At 44.0% G+C, this 18,931-nt stretch overlaps 1 protein-coding gene across 4 annotated transcripts in view; it reads left to right on the top strand.

Moving 5' to 3' along the window:
* Window positions 1-18,931, top strand: part of NCAPG (non-SMC condensin I complex subunit G) — a 35,609-nt gene that overhangs the window by 9,746 nt on the left and 6,932 nt on the right. For all 4 annotated transcript variants that reach the window (XM_053402771.1, XM_053402770.1, XM_053402773.1 and 1 more), the window contains exons 8-17: window positions 708-848; window positions 1,500-1,640; window positions 4,139-4,262; window positions 7,550-7,639; window positions 10,594-10,773; window positions 11,112-11,222; window positions 13,173-13,292; window positions 14,351-14,584; window positions 16,159-16,340; window positions 17,270-17,444. In XM_053402771.1, coding sequence (XP_053258746.1) covers window positions 708-848; window positions 1,500-1,640; window positions 4,139-4,262; window positions 7,550-7,639; window positions 10,594-10,773; window positions 11,112-11,222; window positions 13,173-13,292; window positions 14,351-14,584; window positions 16,159-16,340; window positions 17,270-17,444 — 1,498 coding nt within the window. The remainder of the gene's footprint in view (window positions 1-707; window positions 849-1,499; window positions 1,641-4,138; window positions 4,263-7,549; window positions 7,640-10,593; window positions 10,774-11,111; window positions 11,223-13,172; window positions 13,293-14,350; window positions 14,585-16,158; window positions 16,341-17,269; window positions 17,445-18,931) is intronic.

Below are 18,931 nucleotides of genomic sequence, written 5' to 3' on the forward strand. Positions count from 1 at the left end.
CAATGTATTAGTGGGCAAAGTAGCACCACTAAAGAGGATGTTTGTAGTGTGCATGCTGAGTGTTTGCAGACAGAGTTTTCTTGCTCCCCACAACAACCCCTAAAGGTTTAGTCAGAATTGGTTGTACGTATGAGAAGAGAAATGTCCATTAAAATAACAGATGAGAGGTGGTAGGGTATATGCATTCTCCCCCCACCCCCCGGCAGTAATACTTGGGAAGATATTACCCCTCCCTCAACCTGGGCGCAGATGGCAGCCCATTTAATTTCTTCAGTAGAATGCAATACAATTCCAAGAAACTGGGGTTAGTCTCTTAATAATGCCAAAGAGTGACACTACGAACCAACTTTCATATACAGAGATTGCATTAATTTAGGATAAAGATAGTGCTCTGCTTACTAGTATTCGTCTAGCAACTAACTATGGAATAACATTTTGCATGGAACATAATTATATTTTGCTTCAGTGAGGCATTCCTGCTGGTTACCATGAGATAATGATCCTTAAGTCATTTTTTAAATCAATGAAATTGTCTACAACATAATTCTTGTAACAGCTGCTCTGTCTTTTCAGCTTTTAATGTGTGTGGCTTGAAATGTGAATCTCAGCTTGTATATTTGTCAAATACTGTGATTGCCTTCTTAATTGACAAAGCAAAACTCCCCCCCCCCCGTTGAAAATGTAACGTGTATATATTTGTTTTCAAGGAAAGTAATTCCAATAGAAAAACTAACCGCTGAGAATGCTTTGTATTGGAAGACCCTTTGTGAGTACTTGAAATCTGAAGGGGAAGAATTCTTAGAGAACATTCTGCCAGAACCTGCCATATATGCAGATTATTTGCAAAGGTAAACAAGAAAGTTAAAGCATTAGTCAGTGCTTTTTTCCAGAAAAAGAGGTGCCTGTAGTCACCATGAAGTTGTTACAGTAAGTGCTACACATTTTAACAACAAAAAGAGGTGCCGGTACTGCGTACCCTTGAGTGCCCCCTGGAAAAAAATCACTGGCATTAGTTTAATTTATACTGCTTTTGGTCCTCACAGTTATTCTTTTTTTCATCTTCAGTTACTTGATTTGGACTTATTTCTATGTTGTTCACAAAACAGCAATTAAACTGGTTTGCTGGAACATAAAGATTACTGTTACTAATTTATGTGCCTGACTCCTTGTTGAGTGTGCAGAAGTAGCTACGTAGGCTAAAACAGGTCTGTGTGAAAAAGAATCTTTTAGCACTGGAAAGTAAGACATGCTCTTGGGAGGCTCAACTAGACACCTTCTAACCGCCAGTGTTTCTTCATGTAAGGCCCAGCAAATGAATAAAACAAAAGCAGCGATAAATGCATAGTATTGTGAAGATTGACGAGGCAGCATTGTTGTCTGTGGGTAGACTCAGTCAAATTATATTTGTAAGCCCTTTAACTGGTACAGTAACCTAAAATTCAAATAAATATCAAGATGTTGCTTGCATCATACCGAATAACCATTTGTTTTTAATTAAGTTACCTTCAGAATATGCCAGTTCTCAGTCAAGAAGAGAAAGAAGATATGGTTTGTGTTGAGCAACTGATGACAAAGGAGTTTATAGGTCAGCAGTTGATCCTTATGATAGGCTGCATGGATACCACCGAGGAAGGAGGAAGGTAAGGCTTAGTTTAGCAACAAAGGGATTTTTGATGTCTATGTTATTCTGTTGACTTCGATTTGACTAGGAAATGTTTCAGTAGCTCAGTCCATTTTATTCAGCATTCTAGTCACTTGGTTTCATGTCAAAGTTCCAACATTAATATTCATCAGTACAGCACCAAATGACTTGGTTTAATGGTTAAATTCACTTAAATAGCTTGTTTCAAACATTTTCTTTCTCCATCCTTCAGCACACTGAAACCAGAATATGTTTCTTGTCCTGGGACTGCAATGAAACAGTGTAGTGCTTTATACAGGCCTGGATAGGATGGGACTTACTACTTTGCTGTCCAGCCAGGTTTCCCCCATAGATCCTGTCAGGTTCCTCTGTAGTTCCAGGATGAATCATTTGCTATGTTCCAAGACAATAATGCCTACTCACAACGCAAATAGCTCATAACCCATCTATTCTCAGCAGCCAGAAACGTCATAGCCAGATACTGGAGAGACCTGCCAGGAGTAAACATAGACCAATGGTATCAAATAGTATGGGAAACGGCCTTATTAGAAAAACTAACCAAAAAACTGAAACTAACACGGGGACAGATAGAAGAAGACGCCTTCACCCCAGTTCGGTTCCCCTTTATCACGTTGCTGTTGTTGTTTAGTCGTTTAGTCGTGTCCGACTCTTCGTGACCCCATGGACCAGAGAACGCCAGGCACCTCTGTCCTCCACTGCCTCCCACAGTTTGGTCAAACTCATGCTGGTAACCTCGAAAACACTATCCAACCATCTCGTCCTCTGTTGCCCCCTTCTCCTTGTGCCCTCCATCTTTCCCAACATCAGGGTCTTCTCCAGGGAGTCTTCTCTTCTCATGAGGTGGCCAAAGTACTGGAGCCTCAGCTTCACAATCTGTCCTTCCAGTGAGCACTCAGGGCTGATTTCCTTCAGAATGGAGAGGTTTGATCTTCTTGCAGTCCATGGGACTCTCAAGAGTCTCCTCCAGCACCATAATTCAAAAGCATCAATTCTTCGGCAATCAGCCTTCTTTATGGTCCAGCTCTCACTTCCATACATCACTACTGGGAAAACCATAGCTTTAACTATACGAACCTTTGTTGGCAAGGTGATGTCTCTACTTCTCAAGATGCTGTCTAGGCCTGTCATTGCCCTTCTCCCAAGAAGCAGGCGTCTTTTAATTTCGTGGCTGCTGTCATCATCTGCAGTGATTATGGAGCCCAAGAAAGTAAAATCTATCACTGCCTCCATTTCTTCCCCTTCTATTTGCCAGGAGGTGATGGGACCAGTGGCCATGATCTTCGTTTTTTTGATGTTGAGCTTCAGACCATATTTTGCGCTCTCCTCTTTCACCCTCATACAAAGCCCAACAAGGCAACAAGAAGAACCCACCAACAGCATTCAAATCAATATGGCTAACCTCATCCAAATACACACACACCACATGAAAACAAAGTTCACCACAGCCAATCACAAACAACCAAACCCTCGGCCAGGGGTTGACAAATTTTTTTCCAGCAGGGGGCTCAGATATTGTGGGGGGCCAGCGGGGCTGGTGGCAGTGGGGAGATGATGAGCGGCGTGCGAAAGGGCTCCGGAGAGGGTCTGGCAGCAACAAAGCCCAGCCCCCTTACTCCTTTAGGCAGGGCGGGGAGAAGCCAGGAGGAGGAGAGGGAGGAGGTGTCGCCGCAATGTGTGTGAGGGAGAGGGGGAAATGGTGCTGCCTGAACAATCAGAATCATCCACGCGGCGATTCCCGGACCGTCCGCAGGCCGGATCCAGAAGGCAATTGGGCCGGATCCAGCCCCCAGGCCTTAGTTTGCCTACCCATGCCCTAGGCCAACCCCAACCTCTCTCACCACCAAAGCAATACAAGCAAATAGTAAAGAGAACCCACACAAGTGACGCTGACACAAAACCCCACATATACAATAAGTAGAACTGAAGCATTGCCACCTGACCCCCCACCCCACTCAACATTCCCTCCCCTCTTTTCCCCTTTTCTTCCTAATGTAACACTAAGGTCTCAACAAATGAAACTGACCTGTAGAAAGTGTATCTTGAAAAAAGAGACATTGCACATACTTTTGTAAATCAATAAATCTTCAATAAACATACATTTAAAAAAATTATTTTTGCTATGTTGGTTGGTGTTCTAGATTTCCATCTCTGCCATACTTGACTCTGGTCATGTTTGAATGTTTTGTTCCCCATCAGAAATTTTACTAAAAGTTGTGCTTTGCTTTCCACTCTGGAAGAGATTTTGAAGAGGTCCCAGTTGTAATAATCAGGATCTGCCAAGTGTGATGGCTGGGAAGTGAGGCAGTTAAACACTTACATGTATTGGAAACACCAACATAGCTTATTCAAAGAAACTGCCTCACTTCTGAAGTAGCAGTTAATTGCCAGTTCTTGGATTTTAAACGAGAATAGATATTACTCATTGTTTAGGGATCGTTTTATTATTATATCATCAGTGTTATTATTTTTCTTAAGGAAGAGACTGCTGACAGTGTTACAAAAAATCCTTATGATGCCCTCTACTTCAGCATCCCTTGTATCATCACTTACAGAGAATCTACTCCGCGTTCTCAAAGATGATGACAGAAGAATCCAGACTGTAAGTTCTAATTGCTCTTTGTCAGTTTATATTCCAGGAAAACAGCCATTAAAAGTGTGTGTGTGTGTGTGTGTGTGTGTGTGTGTGAATCCCTGCTACGTCCCAAAAACTTTGAAAAAAATCAGAGATTTCAGGGAACACTGAAAAAGCCTCATGAAAATTTCTCGTCTAGAATGAGTGTAATGCCTTCAAATATATTTTTATCTCAGACATTCTGCAATATTAGAGAATAATTCTGACACAACACTCAGATTCATTTTTTCATTCAATCACTTCCTATGAGATATCTCAAAGCGATTTAACAAAAGCATATATAAAACAATTTTGCAATGAAAACTATTTCAAATCCAATACAGATATAGACTGGAAAAATGCATTCTAAAGGCTTTTAATGACCTTTCTTTTAGTTTGGAGATACTAGAAGTATCGTGTTTGTGCTTTCTTTCTACTTTCCTCTTGGTCAGCCTTTTCACTATTCCCCCGCAAACAACAACAGGAACACCCTGCTACGGACTGGGAAACAAATAGCATTTTGCCCTGCCTTGCTGTAGGATAAAAAGGTTAAAAGAAGTTGGGACAGAAACTTCAAAAGATCTTTTGTGGCTGCCAAAACTTCAGAGGAAAAATCTGAAAGGTTTTGTGAGAACTGAGTTTTAAGCAAGATGCACAGATGGAAGTCGGCTGCAACTCGTATTCACAATTTTGTTTGTACAAATTGTACAGATTTAATAAACATGCTAAGTAGGCTATAAAATTGTACTGAGTTAGGGGTTACCGAGCTTTTTGGACCAATTGCCACATTTGTAAATAGAAACTTGTAGACACACCTTCCCCTGCCACTGCAATCAAGTATATACCACAATATTACGGTGCTTTTTTCAAACCTATTTCCAATGGTATTTGGGGCAGAGTAGAGGATCCTGTAGGTGTCAGGGATGGCCTTTCGGTGACCTAAGATAAATAAATTTTGCACTTTATGTTGTTAAAGCAGGAAGATAAATTCTGGTTTGATAAAATTTTGGTTTGATAAGTATTGCACACATATATATTGCTTTTTTAAAAAACCCAAAGCTTCATAAATTTGGACCTTTCCAACATGCCAGATGAAGTGCTTTTGAACTTGGCACCTCCTTGCCTCCCACATTCTATGCCAGAGTGAGAGCCAGATAATAATAATAATAATAATAATAATAATAATAAATAAATTTTATTTATATCCCGCCCTCCCCAGCCGAAGCCGGGCTCAGGGCGGCTAACAACAATCAAATAATCAAACAATCAAATAAACCAACATTCTAAAAATATTTCATTATAAAAATTAATTAAAATCAAGTTGATGGCAACCATTAAACAAAACTCTGTGCAGGTTGCCAGAGGAGGGAGTCAGGCTGCGCCCTGACCAAAGGCCTGGTGGAACAACTCTGTCTTGCAGGCCCTGCGGAAAGATGTCAGGTCCCGCAGGGCCCTAGTCTCTTGTGACAGAGCGTTCCACCAGATTGGAGCCGCAGCCGAGAAGACCCTGGCTCTAGCTGAGGCCAGCCTAACCTCTCTGAGGCCTGGGACCTTCAGGATGTTTTTATTTGCAGACCGTAGGTTTCTTTGTGGGGCATACCAGGAGAGGCGGTCCCGTAGGTACGAGGGTCCTAGGCCGTATAGGGCTTTAAAGGTTAAAACCAGCACCTTAAACCTGATCCTGTACTCCACCGGGAGCCAGTGCAGCTGATATAGCACCGGGTGAATGTGGTCTCGCAGCGAAGACCCCATAAGGAGTCTCGCTGCGGCATTCTGCACCCGCTGGAGTTTCTGGGTCAGTCTCAAGGGCAGCCCCACGTAGAGCGAGTTACAATAATCCAGTCTGGAGGTGACCGTCGCATGGATCACAGTGGCTAGGTCAGGGCGAGAGAGATAAGGGGCCAACTGCTTAGCTTGGCGGAGATGAAAAAATGCCGCCTTTGTTATAGCTGTAATCTGCGCCTCCATAGAGAGGGAGGTATCGAAGATTACACCCAAACTCTTAACGGACGGTGCTGGCACTAACTGCACCCCCGCAAGAGATGGGAGTTGCCCCCTCAATCCCATATCGTCCCGTCCCAGCCAGAGGACCTCTGTCTTCGAAGGATTTAACTTCAACCGGCTCCCACGTAACCATCCAGCCACGGCCTCCAGGCATCTGGTCAGTGTGTCTGGGGCCGAGTCAGGATGGCCATCCATCAACAGATAGAGTTGGGTGTCATCGGCATACTGATGGCAACCCAGCCCAAAACTCCGAACAAGCTGGGCGAGGGGGCGCATAAAGATGTTAAAAAGCATCGGGGAGAGAATCGCACCCTGAGGCACTCCACACACCAAGGAGTGGCGCGATGACAATTCCCCCCCAAGCGCCACCCTCTGTCCCCGACCAGAGAGAAACGAGCGCAGCCATTGGAGGACTGTGCCCTGGATCCCCACGTCGGCAAGGCGGTGGTCTAGGAGTTCGTGATCGACCATGTCGAAGGCTGCTGACAGGTCTAGAAGAATCAGATACCAAGACAAACTGCAATTTCCCACCCCCACCCCCCATCCCTAAGGGGGATTTGCTGACAATCCCCTGCTGACATGGGGGCTGCCTCTATTAAGGCAGGCGGGACCAGAAGCCCTCATTAAGTATTTTTTTCCACACATTACAAAGAAACCTAATATAATTGCACTTGATAGCTCAGTACAGGAGCAGATAATTTTTTGTTTGTTTGTTTCAAATGCAGTACTGTATCCTTGCTTGCAGGAAGATGGCGTTTTTATTTATTAAAGTAATTTGATCAGGCACTTGGCCTTTATGCAGAAAGGAATACAGCGGTTCATCCTGATATGAAAAAGGCAGCATATTCTATATCCTTAGTGTTTATCTAGTGGCATGTGAACTTTTTTGGGGGTGGTGATGTTAAGGATATATTTAAGATGAAAAACGGGCTTTAGGGGAAAATAAATGGTCCCTAAAATCTCACATGTGCTTGTATACTTGGTTATGTGGTGGCATTACCATTGCTAGAAAGAAGACAGGTTTGGAAGTGAAGTTATGCTAAGCAGCAGCATTTAGGAATGTTAAGAATCCTCCATCTGAAGCTCTACTTCAGTGTTAAGTTTGGAGGGTTAGGGGCTTAATGAATGGATGTTCTAGCAGTGTAAACTATTTTGCATCCTTCCAAAAATAACTGAAAAGGCGGGATGGATTTTTTTTTTTGGGGGGGTAGAAAATAATTGCAAAATTCTTCAAAATTTGAGCTGAGTACTAACTTTCTTTGCATCACCAGGTTGCTGAAATCATAACCGAGGTTCGTGATGAAATTATTACAGTAGACAAGCCCCCAGATGCAACTGAAATAAGAAAGCAACAGCTTAAAGTAAGTGGTGATTGCACTCCATTTTTGTTTTAAAGATTTGTCGTTTAATGTAACTGTAGCACCACTTGAATATTTTAACAGCCCTCCCCAGCTTTACCATCGTCTACTAATACAAACAGAATTACTAGGAAAGGAGAGGGGTCAAGCCGTCAACAGCTTTGAGCTATTGCAAGACAGTTGCAAGTTGTTGCAAGACAGTCCAAATTGCAGTAGAGCTACTAATGCAGTATTGTCGGTGTTGTGTGACATAGAATCATAGAATTGCAGAGTTGGAAGAGACCATGAGGGGGTTCGAATCCCCGCGGCGGGGTGCGCTCCCGTCGTTCGGTCCCAGCGCCTGCCAACCTAGCAGTTCGAAAGCACCTTCGGGTGCAAGTAGATAAATAGGGACCGCTAACCAGCGGGAAGGTAAACGGCGTTCCGTGTGCTGCGCTGGCTCGCCAGATGCAGCTTGTCACGCTGGCCACGTGACCCGGAAGTGTCTGTGGACAGCGCTGGCTCCCGGCCTCTAGAGTGAGATGAGCGCACAACCCTAGAGTCTGGCAAGACTGGCCTGTACGGGCAGGGGTACCTTTACCTATGAGGGTCACCTAATCCTGTCCCTGCAATGCAGGAATCTTTTGTCCAGTGTGGGGCTCGAATTAATAACCCTGAGATTAAGAGTCATGTTCCTGTAGTGAGGAGAACATCATTCATAGACAGAAAGTAAGGTTTGTGCATTTATCAGCCAGGAAAGTCACAAATGATGCACTGTTAACATCCAGGCAACGATTCTCCAACAGTTATAGTCATAACTCATTAAGCTCTAATATCCTTAATCATAAAGGCTCACGACTGGAATGTAGGAATTGATTGTAGAATGAGACTCATGACTGGAATGTAGGAATTGAGGGGTATAATCTGTTCCAGAGGACGCGAGCAGCATTATATGTAAAGGATGTATACACTTGTGAAGAAATCTATGACCTGGAGCATGAAAAGCAAATTGAGAGTATATGGGTAAAAATTTTAGGAGAAACAACAGTGACCTTATTGTGGGTGTCTTCTATAGACCACCAAGCCAGACTGAAGACTTGGATGGTGCCTTACTAGAGCAGATTACCAAACATTCAAAAAGAAGAAATATAGTAATCATGGGGGACTTCAACTTCCCTGATATCTGTTGGGACTAAAACTCTGCTAAGAATGTAAGGTCTGACAAATTCCTCCAATAGCTTGCTGACAATTTGATTTCCCAGAAGGTGGAAAAGCCAACAAGGGGATCATCTATCTTGGACCTGGTCCTCACCAAAAGGAGGGACGGATCGACGAAGTGGAAGTACTCAGAAACTTGGGAGAGAAGTGATGATGTTCTCCCGGGTTTCAGGATACAGAGGCAAGGGAAAACTGAGCCTAGTCAGGCACACACTCTGGACTTTAAGAAGGCCAATTTCAATGATAAAAATGAATGCCCTTCTAAAGATGTTTTTATTCCAGACAGCACCAATAGCCAACAATGCACAGTGCTTTAAAAGGAATGGCAAAAAGATATAGCTAGGTTGATATGGCAGGCGAAAAAATCCAGACTAAAATAAAATATGATTTATACGAAAGAGAAAGGTGGTTTCAGACTTAAAATTATACTTTGAGGCCTGTGTTTACTAAAGGAATGGATATTACTAAAGAATACTCAACTACAGTGGTACCTCAAGTTACAAACGCCTCAAGTTACAAACACTTCAGGTTACAAACTCCGCTAACCTGGAAGAGTTACCTCGAGTTGAGAACTTTGCCCCAGGATGAGAACGAAAATTGTGTGCTGGTGGCGCAGCGGCAGCAAGAGGCCCCATTAGTGAAAGCACGCCCCTAGCTAAAAACAGTTTCGGGTTAAGAACGGACCTCGGGAATGAATTAAGTTCCTAACTAGAGGTACCACTGTATTAGATCTGGAAAGGCATGGCATCTAATTCGTTTGGAATGTGTGCCTGTGGTACGATAAAGTTAAAATACACAAGGGTTTCTCGAACCATGTGATCAGAAAAGAATTATACAGAGTCTGGGGGGGGGGAATGTTAGAAAGAAAAGCACTGTTGTGGCTGTCACCAACAGAAGAGTTAACAAGGAGCAGTTGCAGAGATATATTAGACATCTCGGGGGTGGTGGTGGGGTATGTAAGAAAAAAATGGAAGAGAAAAAAACTTGGTGATGGACTGGCTACAATACCGTCAGCTAAATGCATTATTTAAGACCCACAAAAAATAAGGACTTGTAGGTCAAAGTTCGCAGTTTGAAAGAAAGCTTTTTGGGGCAAGAGAAGAAACACTATGTAAGATGTATAACGTGTTGCTAGACTGGGAAACGAAGGAAATGATCTATGATTAACTGGGCTGGAGATGTAGGGCACAATATTGACAGTATTATGGGAAAGACTTAGGAAAACAGATTTGAAATTCATTGCATGCTACACATCGAAGGAAAATTACATGAAGATGATTCCCAGATGGTATTTAACACCAAGCAGATTAGCAAAGTTGTTCAAATCAGAATTAGGGAGATGCTGGAAGTGTAAGAAGACAGAAGGAGCATTCTACCATACGTGGTGGACATGTGGTGTAGTTAAGGAATATTGGGTAACTTTTTCTAAGAAACCCAGAAGCTTTTATTCTGGGGATAATTACAGCTGAAGTCCCTAAAAGTCAGAATGAGCTCAGGCTTGCAAGAGAGGTTAAAAATATTAAAAAACGTTTCTTCGGCTATGTCCGAAGTAAGAGGAAGAACAAGCAAGTGGTAGGTCCTCTGTGTGGGGAAGATGGAGAAATGCTATTGGGTGAAAGAGAAAAGGCAGAACTATTCTTAACTACCGTATTTTTCGCTCCATAGGGCGCACCGGACCATAGGGCGCACCTAGTTTTTAGGGGGGGGGGATAAAGAAAAACAAACTGCTTTTGTATTATAATTTCTGGTTTTCCTTCCAGCTGGCTGAAATTAAAGTGAAACTTATGGAAGCAAAAGATGCACTGGAGAAAAGTGTGGCTTTGCAGGATTTCAGCCAGGCATCACTGTTGAAAGAGAGAATAATGGAACTGGAAAGCATTAAAAGTGACCTGTTAAAAGAGGCAGAGGAGCCTCCAACCAAAGAAATATGCATGGAAAAGGTGCTGACCTTTACACCAGCTACTGGCGTTCAGTTACATCGTTTTTAAATAAGCATGAATGTATTTGTGGTTTTTAAAATTGGTACGAAGTGAACCTTAAAGAAGTATAGTTCTCATGTTGATGTTTTGTAATGCTGACATCAAATTACAGTTTCTGTGTGATTATTTAGGCTTTGTACACAGTGTCTATTTCTCAATTATGAAGGACTAGAAAAACCTTGGACCTCCCTAGTATCTTAAAGGGATGGAATTGGACATACAGTTTGTGGGATGTGAAGGTGGCATTCTACAGTGTGTTCAAATAATTATTTTCTTTCCCCCTCTTTTTTTTAAAAAAGAGTGATCCTGAAACATTACTGAAATGTCTGATGATGTGCAACGAACTTCTCAAGCAGCTTTCCCTTTCGAAAGGATTAGGCCCAACAATGGATGCAATAATTGAATCTTTGGTAGGTGACAACAAAACAAAAGTTAGACATACCTGGGAGTTGAGAATATGTATTCTGAGCCGCTTGAATATTAATATTCCATTTCTGAACTTTGTAAATCCACATTTGGACAACCAAGTTCAGAAATCAGAGGGTTAGGCTGGGGATCAGCGAGTCTCGCCTCATCTCCTTGCAGAACAATAGAATCTGGAGGATCAAACCATCTACTCCAGACCCAGCATACATCACTAAACATCACGTTTTTGTGCCAGTTTTTAAAATTAGTTTCCCAATAGTTCCCCAACAATAGTCCAATCATAACAATATCAGTTAATACAATTATTCAAATACCAATTACTTCCCAGTTAATACATTACAGTTAAAATAGTACTGTAATACTTTATACTACAACTGCATTCTTAACGATTTCTAATTGTGTTATTATATTATTTAAATTTATAGAACTTCAAGTGAGGAGTTGTAACTGTTATCATTGTTCTGTCCTGCGTGTGAAAACTGTTATGTCCATGGAGATTCCTTCTGATCATATATGGCAGGGGTCAGCAACCTTTTTCAGCCGTGGGCCGGTCCATCATCCCCCAGACCATGTGGGGGGCCAGACCATATTTTCTTGGGGGAAATAATGAGCGAATTCCTATGCCCCACAAATAACCCAGGAGACATTCTACTCATGTAAAAACACGCTGATTCCTGGACCGTCCGCGGGCCGGATTGAGAAGGCAATTGGGCCGCATCCGGCCCCCAGGCCTTAGGTTGCCTACCTCTGATATATGGTGTATCTTCCACTTTTTCGGCTGTTGTCTCCCATCATGGCTTGAGGCAGAACTGTATCTCTCAACCCCTTGTTTCAATGTTTCAAAAGAGAACCAAAATCCACTCTGTCCCACTGATTAAACTGTCTCAGATCTTTGCCGTCCCCCCCCCCCCCGTCCCCCAGCTTGGGAAGAGTGGACTATTTTCAAACGTCCAGATGATTCAGTTCTCCTTTTGAACTCCTAAGACCTCTGCATTCCTTTTTCTCCCACAGCCCGCACTTTCTTTTCATCCTTACAGCTGAGATTTATGGCCAATTATCCTTGAACTTGCTAAGGGACGCGGGTGGCGCTGTGGGTTAAACCACAGAGACTAGGACTTGCCAATCAGAAGGTCGGTGGTTTGAATCCCCGCGACGGGGTGAGCTTCCATTGCTCGGTCCCTGCTCCTGCCAACCTAGCAGTTCAAAAGCACGTCAAAAGTGCAAGTAGATAAATAGGTACCGCTCCAGCGGGAAGGTAAACGCCGTTTCCGTGTGCTGCTCTGGTTCGCCAGAAGCGGCTTTGTCATGCTGGCCACATGACCCGGAAGCTGTATGCCGGCTCCCTCGGCCAATAAAGCAAGATGAGCGCCGCAACCCCAGAGTCGGTCACGACTGGACCTAATGGTCTGGGGTCCCTTAACCTTTTTATCCTTCAATTTAGATTACATTCGGAATCATCTCAGAGTAGTGATATGGGAGGTTGGATTTGCTTTGGTACACACAGCCAATCTCCATCCTTAAGGCACTTGTTGGTCAGTTCTGCTTAGCCTAGAATGCCTGACAGCCTATCTTCCTTGCTGCTACCAACCACTGAAAAGATAGAGCAGTGAAAATTTCAGGGAGGAAGAAAAGTGATTCCATTTCTCATGTAAAACTTACGAAGAATTAGCTCTGTTCTTTATGCTGCGCTTTCAAATAAATGCAAAAATTACTATTCCGGGGTGGGAGTAAGGTGTTAACTAGACAGATTGCCTGCTTGAATATTCCTATGATAAGTTCTGAAAGGGTGGAAGTCAGGTGTAGACGAGAATCACCTTTCATTTTCCTGTTTAGTTGTCTGAAGGAGATTCTTACTCGCCCCAGATAAGCAATTTAATGACTGTTTGGAAGATTATGTCAAGCTTTACATGAAATGTGCATTACTGTTTGTTTAGATCATTCCAGGAGTTACTAATATCCATCCAGCTGTAAGAAATTTGGCAGTTTTATGTTTGGGTGGCTGTGGTTTGCAGAGCGAAGAATTTGCCAGCAAGCACCTTGCATTGCTGTTGCAGGTAAATATTCTACATTGTGACCTTGCTACATTATCTCATTTAAATTAAGAAACTATCGCTTTGAAAAGTGGTGGGGTGTAAAGGCTCGTTTAACTTGCATATCTTTCCATGGAAAGGTGCAATGGGAAGCGATTTGCTAATTGATGAGCCTGGCATATCAACAATTGACCCCCATATTAGTAAACTTGGACTTGCTTTTTTGGCTCAGTACAAGAATGCATGGCCTCTTACTGAGTCATGATGAGGCAAGTTCTCTTGCATATTGAAATCTTTCCTTCCAATTGGATGATTAAGAGGTGATTGGTTGTTACTTTTATACCCTAGTGAGAAAGAGAGCTGCAGAGCTGTAGTTTCCCACATGTAAGTGGAGTTAGGAATGGATCTCCAACCTTGGCACCACTTCATGTAGAAGGACCGCAAAAACAAATTAGAGATGAGCTTGCAGTATCTCCAAATTTGGGAGTTGTGTACAGCTATTAACCAAAAGAAAAACAACAAAGCCCCAGTCGTTCATTATTACCTAAGAATGTGCAGCTTTTCTTATTGTTTTTTAATCTTTTTATAACTTGGGGTTATTAGCATTTTCGGGATGCGGGTGGTGCTGTGGGTTAAATCACAGAGCCTAGGACTTGCCGATCAGAAGGTTGGTGGTTCAAATCCCCACAGCGGGGTGAGCTCCTGTTGCTCAGTCCCTGCTCCTGCCAGCCTAGCAGTTTGAAAGCACGTCAAAGTAGATAAATAGGTACCGCTCTGGCGGGAAGATAAATGGCGTTTCCGTGCGCTGCTCTGGTTCGCCAGAAGCGGCTTAGTCATGCTGGCTACATGACCCGGAAGCTGTACACCGGCTCTTTCAGCCAATAAAGCGAGATGAGCACCGCAACCCCAGAGTCGTCCACGACTGGACCTAATGGTCAGGGGTCCCTTTACCTTTACCTTTATTAGCATTTTCAGGGAGGGGGGATTAAGAGACAATAGTGTGCAAAACCGACACAGAAGGCAAGGGATTAAATTGGTCACATTTATGAATTCAGATATCCTGTTCATCTTTCTAATGCCAGGTCTTGCAAATCGATGAAATAAAGGTAAAACTAAGCGCTTTAAAGGCAGTCTTTGACCAACTGATGATGTTCGGGATGGAACCTTTCAAAGCAAAAAAAGGAAAATGTGCCCAAAGTGAAAATGAAGAGAATGAAAATGAAGAGAATGAAAATGAGGTGACTAAGGAAACTGAAGAAGAAACTGCAACTACCCACAATCTCCTTCAGCTTCTTTCTGGGTTCTTAGACAGTGAGGTAAGATCATGAAATCAGCTAATATTAATACATGGGGTTTTATTGTATTTTTTTTTTAAACAAAAGGGTAGCAGTATGTTGGTTATTAAATATGAAAGCAACAACTGGTATGTTTATATTCTTGCAGCTTATTATTTCAACAGAGCTAAGTATGTAAACCTGACTTACAAAAGACATTTTCGCTGCTGCTACATGTTGTTTGTTTACATAGATTCACTACTTTTTCTCATTTCTTGGGCCCAGGACAGGCAGGAGGAGGTGCTCACAGTCCTAGACTACATTAGTACGTTAAAGAGTTTTGCTTCCAAGATAAAAGGTGGAAAGACCTCATAGTTTGGAATTATCGTTAGGGGGAAAAATGATTTTATATATTTTCTCTGTGAACTAATTCAGGTCAGCGGAGATGAGGAAAGTTAGGATAAATGATAATGGACCTTCTCTGGGGAAGATAATGTAGTTTGCAGTGGGGCAGCCCTTTGGAGGTAGTGAGAAAGAACAGTTGGTTCTTGCCTGACAGGCGTTTCTTGGAGGTGTTGAACACATGTTATGCTGCCATCTTGTGGCTGAAGGCAGGAAATGCAGACTGGTCTTTGTCCATTGGCCATGCCTCCATCACCTTATGCCTTATGAGGAACGGCTAAGGGAGCTGGGCATGTTTAGCCTGGAGAAGAGGAGGTTAAGGGGTGATATGATAGCCATGTTCAAATATATAAAAGGATGTCACATAGAGGAGGGAGAAAGGTTGTTTTCTGCTCCAGAGAAGCGGACACGGAGCAATGGATCCAAACTACAAGAAAGAAGATTCCACCTAAACATTAGGAAGAACTTCCTGACAGTCAGAGCTGTTCGACAGTGGAATTTGCTGCCAAGGAGTGTGGTGGAGTCTCCTTCTTTGGAGGTCTTTAAGCAGAGGCTTGACAACCATATGTCAGGAGTGCTCTGATGGTGTTTCCTGCTTGGCAGGGGGTTGGACTCGATGGCCCTTGTGGTCTCTTCCAACTCTATGATTCTATGACCTCAGTCATTTGAATGGATCAGACTAAACTCGTGTAAGGAAATCGGTGCTTGAAAAGCAGTAAAATAATCAACCAAACTACAGAAACTTAGTAAAAAGGGCATTGCAGCAAACACATAGGTCCACCCAGCTGGCTGCCTTTCTGTCTAGGCTGTCTCTTCAACACCTCTGAGGAATACCTGTCCAGTGGACAAAGACCAGTCTGCTTTCCCCATCTTTAGCCACAGGAGGGCAGCATAACCCACCATGTTGGGTGCTCACCATCTCTGGAGAGAGAAAGCATTTCAAAGGGTCATCCAGTGCAATTGCCTCCATCCCCTTTAAACTCTGTTTTAGAGGCTGTGTAATACGTGTGAGAGGTTTTACTTTTGCAGATGTGCTAGGGCGTCACAATTTATGATTTCTTTACATAGTTGCTTTTTATAGCTCTGATATATCTACTGTATGAGTGATCCCAGATCACAGATGACTGAGGGCTGTCAAGTGCTGTTGTATTAATCCTACTGAACGAAACCCAAATAGCTCGCTCTTTTTCCTAAATGAACAAACCTTTTTCTAGATTTCAGAACTCAGGACCGTATCTGCTGAGGGCCTAGCCAAACTCATGTTCTCCGGGCGATTGATCAGTGCTAAGCTGCTTTCACGACTTGTTTTGTTGTGGTATAATCCAGTGACTGAAGAAGATACCTGTCTCCGACATTCCCTAGGCGTTTTCTTCCCTTTATTTGCTTACTCAAATAGGTACGACTCTCGCCACTCCACTTTCCCCCTCCTTTTTCTGCATTTTAGCCAGTTTGAATTTAACATAGTTGGATAACAGGAGGAAAAAAGTTTGTTTTCATGCTTTTATGAGAAAAGTTGCCTGACAGTGTAGTGCACTCCTATACATGCCTATTCTGAAGTAAGGTCCATAGAGTTCAGTGGGATTTATTCCCAGGTAAGTGTGCATAGGATTGCAGTCTCATCTCATTCTTTCTAACCTTGTCCTCCAGATGCCTAGCTGCCGTGAGCAGCTTATCTTGGTTTATTGTGCTGGGCAAGGCCATTCTACATTTTTAACTGCTCCTCTCTATGGTTATCTATCCAATTTGCTTGGGCAGAACCCAATATTTCATTTCTTCCTCACTTGAGTTTGGAAGAACTTCCTATAGTTGTGGTTTATTTCAAGTTTCTAGAAGTAGAATTTTGATAACAAAGAGCCCGGTTTTACAAGACTAAAAAGGTATACCGTATTTTTTGCTCTATTAAGACTCACTTTTCCCCTCCTAAAAAGTAAGGGGAAATGTGTGTGTGTCTTATGGAGCGAATGCAGGCTGCGCAGCTATCCCAGAAGCCAGAACAGCAAGAGGGATTGCTGCTTTCACTGCGCAGCAATCCCTCTTGCTGTTCTGGCTTCTGAGATTCAGAATATTTTTTTTCTTGTTTTCCTCCTCCAAAAACTAGGTGTGTCTTGTGGTCTGGTGTGTCTTATAGAGCGAAAAATACGGTATTTCCCCTTGTATTGGGAATGTGCATGGGAGGCATAGATGACTTGGTCCTCCATTAATGCATAGAAATTACAAGACAATGAAACAAGTTCCCTTGAATGTGTAATACAAGATCTGGACATACTTTCTGGAATGTTTCTTGTAACGCATTATATTAATATCTACTCCATTTTAAAAATCCAGGACAAATCAGGAATGCTTCGGAGAAGCTTTTCTTCCAACCTTAAAAATATTGTTTAATGCTCCTGCATCTTCACCATTGTCTGAGGTTGATGCAGCAAATGTTTCTGAGTTGTTGGTGGACCTGACAAGACCAAGTGGGCTGAATGAAAGGGCTAAGAATTCACAGAACTACCAGGTATGCAGAGTCCTATCCTGTTTTGCTGAAGCTGAGATTGAACAGTGCCTCCTGATACCTGGTAAATGCTACAAGATGATTGTGGCACAGGAATTTTCTATACAGTGGTGCCCCACAAGACAAATGCCTCGCAAAACGAAAAACGCGCAAGACGAAAGGGTTTTTCGGTTTTTGCGTCGCTTCGCTAGATGATTTTCCCTATGGGCTTGCTTCGCAAGACGAAACGTCTTGCGAGTTCTTGCGAGTTTGTTTCCTTTTTCTTAAAGCCGCTAATAGCCGCTAAGCCGCTAATAGCCGTGCTTCACAGGACGAAAAAACCGCAAGATGAAGAGACTCGCGGAACGGATTAATTTCGTCTTGCGAGGCACCACTGCATTTGATTCTTTCCCTGTCGGCCTTCCCCCTTCTGTTTGGCAGCTTGGGAGCCACGGACAGGATGGGCCCCATTGCCCTGTGCTCCCTCTGAGGGGGGGGGGGTAGCCACACTGCGTTGCGAGCAACCTTCCCCCCCATCCCCCTTCTTTTCGGCAGCTTGGGAGCCGTAGTCGGGAGGGGCGCCGTTGTCCCACACCCCCGAAGGCCCTTGTCGTGGCATCTTGGGGGGGGGGAGGGTGCTCTCCATTCCGGCCTTGGAAGGCAAGGCCAATTTTTGTAAGGTTGTGCTGCTTTGGGGAAAGGGAGCCACGGCACTTTGCTGGCTACCTTCCCCCTTCTTTTAGGTGGTTTGGGAGCTGCGGACGGGACGGGTGCCTGTGATGGGCTGGGACTCGGGATCGGACTTGGACCCAGAGGAGTCTCAGTCTGCACCAGATCCTTTGCCCCAGGCGGCATCTGAACCTAGTCTGGGGCTTGATTCTGAAAAGTCCCAGGCTGCACAGGTTCCCCTGCAACAAGTACCAGCTGGGCTGAGTCAGGGGCCTGAGCCTGCCCTGGCTCCAGATGCGGGGAATACCTCATTGCCTTCAGCTGGGCCATCACTTACAGCTGCTCCTCTACCAATTGAGTCAGGAGAGGCTGAGGCGGCCCCTGGGTCTAGTAACCTACCGACATCTCCCGAGCTGCAGAGACTGAAGTCTGAGAGAAGGAGAGGCCTGAGTCCTTGCAGGAGGAGTGCTCGCCTTCGGGCGAGACAGAGAGGTGAGTCACCGGGGGATCAGGACCGGCCGTTAGCCCATCAGATATAAAAGGCTGCTGGACCCCACCCCAGGTTGCGGGAGCAACGTTGCTGCTTGCTGGAACCTGCTTGTTACCCTGTGCCTGACCTCGCCTGGTTTCCTTCCTTGGCCCTGTTGGACTGACTCCTCATGGAATCCTTGGATTCGGGACGAGACCTGGACCGTGTTACCCAGGTTACCCTCAGGCCCAGCACAGTGCCGTTGCCCCGTGCTGCTTCCTCCCAAGCTGCCAAAAATAAGGGGGAAGAGGGGGAGGCCGCCGGCAAAGCTCTCCCCTCCCCCGGAAGCAGCATGGCGCAATGGTGCCCATCC

The sequence above is a fragment of the Podarcis raffonei genome, chromosome 9, assembly GCF_027172205.1.
Source record: "Podarcis raffonei isolate rPodRaf1 chromosome 9, rPodRaf1.pri, whole genome shotgun sequence".
NCBI classification, from domain to species: domain Eukaryota; kingdom Metazoa; phylum Chordata; class Lepidosauria; order Squamata; family Lacertidae; genus Podarcis; species Podarcis raffonei.